This window comes from Alligator sinensis, unplaced genomic scaffold, assembly GCF_000455745.1.
Source record: "Alligator sinensis unplaced genomic scaffold, ASM45574v1 scaffold1499_1, whole genome shotgun sequence".
In the NCBI taxonomy this organism is placed as follows: Eukaryota; Metazoa; Chordata; order Crocodylia; family Alligatoridae; genus Alligator; species Alligator sinensis.
Window position 1 is genome coordinate 1,169,695 of NW_005842494.1, and position 7,142 is coordinate 1,176,836.

Here is a 7,142-nt window from a genome sequence, read left to right on the forward strand (position 1 = left end):
GGGGAAAGGAATATTTCTAACTTCACCTGCTTTGCAATTACAGCTCCTCTGTCAGTGCCTCAAATGCATCATTTCCCCAGCAAACCTTCTTGAGCATGACTCAGTCCCTGCATCACATGAACCATGAAAAATTCTTCAAAGCTCTCACTAATATGAAGGCCCCTAAAAGCTCAACTTTGGCAGAAATCTCAAATTTGTGCATTTTTCCTGAACCTAACCTTTCTTGGCTTAAACGAGCAGAGGAGGAAGATTGCAAACCGACGTATCACCTGTCTTTTGACACTCCGGGGCAGGCCCACTCCACTCTCCATTTTTCTCATCCTTCGTGGTGCAGTAAATAAAGTCCTCTCCAACGAGCGTGTATCCCTTGTCACACCTGTAAGTCACAACTGACCCATAAACGAAGTCACTTGTGAATGTGCCGCTGTGCCTCCCGTGAGGGATATCTGGAGGTGGAAGACAAGGAATATCTGGAGAGACAGAGAGGATTGTTTTAAAATCAACACTAGCAAAGCAGCTGCTTCAGTTGCCTGTTGTGCACCAATGTTTTGGAAGCCACAAAACTGGCACTTCCCAAAAGTGCACCCGTCACACACACATACATATACACCCCAGAAATTGGACTCAGGAAAAGGGCCTTTACAAAAGTTTCCATTTTAATGAGCTGGTATTTCAGATGAACATTTTTATTGTTGAACTATTCCCCATCAGTTGTAGTCGTGACCTACTTACTTTGACAAATGGGTACATCACCGCTCCATCTAACAGTCTTGCCAGAAATCTCACATCGCCTTTGATCCTTTCCAATCAATCTGTACCTAGAGTTTGACAGGAGGGTTATTAGCTGGTTTCAGCTCATACAGCTTAACTTTTCAGCCCCAGGAGGTGGCCACCAATACTCCTGTTTTTAAGCTACAGTTCAAAAGGCCAAGATTTCTCACCAGCTCAGACTTCTCCAACAGCCAGTCCTTGGCACAGAATCCTTTGGAGGCCCAATGCACTGGTATTCTTGGATCTAAGGACTTGCGTCTCCATGCTGCACCCACAACTCCAGTCCTCCTCCCAATATCAGCTGCATTTTCCCTCAACACTCAAGCACAACTGACAATTCAATTTCCCTTGGGATGTTTTTATTTTGCCTGCTGTAGTAGGATCTCATCTTCTGACATACTTCAATGGCTATGCTTTTTCTTGCAGGAGAGGGCCCAGCAGTCTTTTACAGTAGGCTACAGTGATATTCAACAGGCACAAGTCAGAAGACTTCCGATTTATCAGTTGCCCAGTAATCTTTACTGTAAATCACACATGAGCTCCTGGCCAAAGAAATCCATAGACACAGACATCATGCTGTGAAACTCTGCAGACCTCACAAGAGTTCATTAGATGGCTGCTGCCCTAGGCAGTATCTGTGAAAAGAGTCTTTCTGTACTCCAAGTTTATTCATTTTCCAGCCATACATGACATTTCCTGGTGTGAGATCAGCAGGGATCCTGGTTTTCTCCGATAAAAAATAATCCCCAATTTTTGGATTAAAAAAGTAACCCCAAATCCACATTTTTCTGCAATTAAAACGAAACACCACACACACACACACACACACACACACACACAAAGAATGGTGTTTCATTTTAATCACAGAAAAATGTAGATTTGGGGTTACTTTTTTAATCCAAAAATTGGGGATTATTTTTTATCGGAGAAAACCAGGATCCCTGGATATCAGGCCAGCACTGTTCCACTGACCCCTTGCTTTTCATGTCTGCTGCTGTGACATGATTCCCTTTTGCCATCCTATGATCAGTTTGGGAAGTAGGAAATTAGAGGCATACAGTCCTTCCTGTCACAGTGATGTTAAATCTCCGCGGGGCCTCTCTTCCATGCAAATAGCCCTTGTGCTCAGCTGGCCAGATTGAAAAGAAACATTTCAAAATAAATGATGGAACCTAGACAAGAAAGAAAAGGCCCCGTCCCAGCACACCTTGGGCTGGATAACTCCCAACCACATGCTCAGGGAGCCTGACACTCACCCTTCGTTACAACTGTAGGTCACTGCTGATCCAAGGAAGGCATCTGTCATAATAATTCTTCCATTTGATGGTTCTTCTGGAATACCACACGATTTTTCTGGGTCAGAACAAGGACAGAATTAGGCTTCTTCCTTTCAGTGTGCTGCAGTTACCCAAAAGGCTTGCTCACAGTTAAAGCCACCTGCACAATGGTGATTTTGAAGAGCACAGAATTTGACAGCCTATTCTGAACAGATAGTTATCTTTGACTCATTTTACAAGCGAGGCCACGTGACTGCTTCGAGCAGAGGGTTGGACTATTTGGCCTCCCCAGGTCCCCTCCAACCCTTGTTTTCTGTGATCCTATGACTGGCTAGGATGGCAGCAGGCATGATGTACAGGCATTGCAGGGATGAAAAGCACTGAAAACCGGCCCCTGCTGTTCCTAGTGGCCATTCCTGTTGAGGGGGGACACTGTCAGACTCAGGGGTGGGAAGAAAACCCTAACTGACAATAACTAACATCCCTTACCTGCAGACTGGAAGGCACAAACTATTTAAGAGCATATCATCTCTCCACCCCACTGCCTACTTGTAACTGAACTGAATGCTCTTGTGCTGTATGCTCGCTGCTACAACATAGTGAAGAGGAAACATCTGCCAAAGGACTGATTTAGAAACCTTGACAATAAACTGGTCAGTTTTTGATCTGCTATCAAGTCTTATTTTCAAAACTTCTAATAGCAGCCCTGGAGATCACTAATAACTACCTTGAAAATGACTGGAGCTGGACAGATTAAGGGCTATGATACCAGAACACTGCCAATCCTGTGACCTCAACGTTTTAGCACTTAATGTACTCGGTTACACTGAATACTAATGTGTAGCCCTTTTCTACTCCTCTGGCTCTGCATTTACACAGAGGAAACTGCAAAACGCGGTCCTAGAGCACAGCTGGTATACGATTCCTGAAGACACCGCTAAGGGACGTGGCTAGTGACAGAAAACCAGCCCGACCAAGAACGAGGGAGAGGCAGTGGACATCATTTTGGTTAAGCAATTTCCCTCTGCCTCCTTCCCCAACAAGTGCAGAATCACCCACCTTCGCTGAATGGGACACCTCCACTGACAGCCTAGTGGAGAAGGAGTCTCCTTACTGCACCCTCTGAACTCATAAGAAAAAGCAGCAAGTTGCAGGCTCCAGGGAACCCCAGGACCCAGGGAGCTGTGCCAGGAGACAAGCCCTGAAGGACACCCTGTTCCTTCCACCTCACCCACTAGGATCCACCTGCTACTGGGGTGGGAGCGGGAGCGGGGGCAGAAGACCAGTGCCCCAGGGGCAGAGAAGCCTCTGTGCACCAAAGGACAGCCTTGGAGGTCAGCAGGGCAAGCTCTGCCATGGGACCCACTTTGGGTTCCCAAAGCTGCAGGCTCCCTGCAAGAGGTCAGAGTGGAGGAGTCTCCAGAGGGCCAGTGGGGTGCATGGCTAGAGCAGAGCATGGGGCGCACCTACCCTTGGCGCTCCTGGATATGACGATGAGAGCCAGCAGCACCAGGACCCTCGGTGCCCAGAGACAGCACAGCAGCATCACGGCAGCACCGTCTGGGGATGCTTCTCACTGCACAGGGCATGGGCTGTGACAACGCTGCGACTGGGTGGATCCCGAGGCCCTTCACTTGCAGCCGCAGCTCCTCCCTTCCACTGCGCTCAGAGTCTGCTGCGGCTGGGCCTAGCAGGCACCAAAGTCTGAAGGGAAAGCCCGTACCCAGCCCTGAGCTCTGACTCGGGTTCACTACTGCGAGGGCACAAGGGTTCTCTGGAAAGTCTCTGCCTTCACAACCAGCACTGTGGTCAGGGCACATCAGCCCGCATTTGGTTCCTGATTCTCACTTGCTCTTAGTCAGAGCATCAATTCTTTTTAAAGAGGCCAGGAATAGAAGCAGATGTAGTCCCAGAGGAAGATGGGCGCAGCTCCGCCTAGGCCCAGACATGGCTTTTTCCTCCGCTGCCTCCTCCTGCATCAACACGCCTTGTTGGTCCAGCTCCAAACCCTTCTGTTTTGTGCATTCACTGGGGCAGGGATTGGTCTCCTCTCATCTCGAACAGGCTCAGAAGACTTTGCTAATATCAGCAGGGGGCTTAGATGCTTAGAAGGCAGGGCAGATGCACCCTTTTATAGACTAGCTAACTATCAAAGGGTCGCCCCATTGCTTGTTGCAGTCATTTAATCCCCTTTCCTAGGTACATTTCTGAGGATTCCCTTTGCCATTCTTCAGGGCTGGATCTGGCTCCCATGCAGGATTAAAGACTCCTAGTAGCATTTTCACAGCCCTCTGCTTTGGGCAGAGCTGCAGGTTCTTTCTCCTTTCCTGCTGCCTCTATAACTCTTCCGCTGCAGACACTTTCAGTGGCTGTCAGGTCCAGCTGCAGAACACCTATTGTGTTACAGCTGCTATTCTAGTTGTTGGAAATTGGATGAGAGATTTCAAGTCAAACCCCCGTGTTAGACTTTTTTTTCCTATTCTCTACCATCACTGCTAGAGCATGCACCCAAGACTACGGGTAAATGCGTGTGAAACTGAAACTTCTGTGTTAAGGGACATCAGAAGCCACCGGCAAGCAGCTGTGAAAACAGAGCAGGAAGTGGGAGGAGTCCTTCATCAGAAACTGGTTTTTTCTTGAATAAACAGGCTTGGCATTTTAGCCATTCTCCCTGCGAGGTAACCTATGCATCACTCAATACGTGTGCCATCTCTTTTCCCACCGCTCTGTTACTCCCAACAATATTAAGACACGCCGGTCTTCCAGCTTAATAGATTGACAGATACTGGGGAGGGAATTCCTGTAGCCACCAGAGTGAGCCTCAAGCAAAAAAGGAACTTAAATCTTCCAAAGTGCACGTCTAGTCCTTGCACAAAACTTGCAGCATTTGCCAGATATTTCTCTGCATCTTGTTTAGCCTGGCCTGCAAGCTCTGCAGGGTGGGGGCCTGCTCAGTTTTCATGTCGAAAGGATTGTACAAACAATGAATAGCGAGTTCTCAGCAACAGAACAATAATGTATGAAATACAGTTAGATGACAAGGAAATCTGCAGTGACCACCAAGACTCCTTAACTGTTGTTTGATGGTGTGATATATACCCCTGGGGACCCTGCAATAGGTACAAGCTGCATTAGGCCCAGGATGTGGACAGATATAAGAACTGAACCATTCAAGTGTCCCTGTTTGGGAACTGGCTCACAGCTGTCATGGGTCAGTGCCCTGGTGGTCCAAGTAGAATGGGCACCTTGTAGGTCTGCAAGTGCTGTGGCTCTGACACCACGGGGTAGGAGTGAGCATCCAGCCCTGCATGTATCTCAGTGGGCAAGTGGGAGTGGGGTAGAGAGGTGATTGCATCCACATTTTAGGAGTCCCAGGAGTCCTGTAGCTGAGGCCTTTTCACTTTGCTGCTTTCCCTTCTCTCCTAAATATGAGTTCGATCATTCAGTAGTCTACACCTGACCAAAAGTTTCCAGTGTGCTTGCCTGACTTGGGGTGTTTACAAGGGGGCAGTGCTTAGACCCACACTTTTTGGATTCCCCAGGGCTGAGGGGGTATGACGAGGAGCTGCAGTCGAGGAGGGAACGAGGACACAGCCAGGTGTCAAAAAGATCATTTTTATTAAACAAGCAGTGCAAGGGAGCTCATGGATAAAGTGCAAACCAAAAGGAAAAAAAAAGAAGGGGGGAGCTGTAGAGTTCTAGCCACTTAACACCCAACCTGGCTGACCTGTGTCACGAAACACCCCGTATATCCACTCCTTTTTTTGGCAGAACAAGGAGCAATGGTCTCAAGTTGCAAGGGACGTTTAAGTTAGATATTAGGAAAATGTTTCTCACTGGCAGGATGATGAAGCACTGGAACAAGGTACCCAGAGAGGCGGTGGACTCTCCATCCTTGGAGGTGTTTAAGACCCAGCTAGACAAAGCCTTGCTGGGATGATCTAGTTGGGGCTGGTCCTGCTTTGAGCAGGGGGTTGGACTAGATGTGACCTCCTGAGGATCCTTCCAACCCTCATTTTCTGTGACTGTATGCAACACTGACTTGGTTCACAATGAATCGTTTCCAAAGAGAATTTCACTTTCCAGGTGCATTTCTGAACTTTTCCAGGCAGTTTTAAACCAGTTTAACAGGTTTGTACATAAGTCCGCTCCAGGTTTAAACTGCATTTAAACCAAGCTAGAGTGTTTTGGGTGTCCATACTCTTAAATTTAAATCTATAGACTTTCTGGTTATAGTCTGCCTGGTTTGGGGTTTCTGTTCTATGATTCAAAAAAATAATGTCCCTGGGAAAGCCTAGCTTCAGCAGAATCAGAATCCTGCTAGCGATGTACCAGTACAATTCCCTTATGTGGATGCCCTTCTAGGATACAAGTCTTTATCCCAGATCAGTTACTCTGGAAGCAGAGTTGTCAGTTATTCCAGAACGGCATCACTTAATTTACACAATTTAGAAAGTCATCATCTACAGTAAAGACTGTTTTCTTCCAGAGAAGCACTTTCATCAGTAGATCTCAAAAACATTTTCCAAGGGGAGCCCACAGTATTAGCTCAAGGAAAATGTGATCAATCATAATCTCTCAAGGAAGAGCAAAACAAGCTGCAATGGTTTGCAGATGCAGCCTTCAAAAATGCTTTCAACAAGCATATAATATAGAGGGATGTTATCCAGTATTGCAAGATCAGACCATTTGCTATAGTTATATGGCAGCACCTAGTTCTTGATGTGCAGGGTCTTTTAACTGCAATTCATATTCGAGTTCAGGTTGTAAACCTCTATGCACAGAAATGCAGCAAGCTCTCAAGTGAGAGAGGCATCATCTGTGGGCATTCATTTTGCATTGTAAAAGAATTTTAAATGGTCTTAAAAACCCTTGAAATTGATGTAAAAGCAATGGTTGTGGCTCAGTGAAGGGCCATATTGTAGCACCCTGTGTCAGAAAAGTGAGTAAAGCTGAAGAGACTGAGGCACTGGGGTTAGTGTGCCTGGGGGTAAGGCAGCAACAAGTCACTGCCAAAGGAAAGGCTCCTTTCACCTCCCAGGCTCTCAGGAAGTCTTGCCAGGTTGGCTGTGAAACTGCTTTAGCAGGGAGCTC

At 47.1% G+C, this 7,142-nt stretch overlaps 1 protein-coding gene across 1 annotated transcript in view; it reads right to left on the reverse strand.

Moving 5' to 3' along the window:
- Window positions 1-2,111, reverse strand: part of LOC112551529 (complement component receptor 1-like protein) — a 9,060-nt gene extending 6,949 nt beyond the window's left edge. Inside the window, exons 1-3 of the mRNA XM_025212949.1 lie at window positions 2,028-2,111; window positions 733-818; window positions 270-470 (exon numbers count right to left, since the gene is read on the reverse strand). Of these exons, the coding sequence (XP_025068734.1) occupies window positions 270-470; window positions 733-818; window positions 2,028-2,077 (337 nt within the window). The 5' untranslated portion in view covers window positions 2,078-2,111. The remainder of the gene's footprint in view (window positions 1-269; window positions 471-732; window positions 819-2,027) is intronic.
- Between the last annotated feature and the right edge of the window lie 5,031 nt (window positions 2,112-7,142).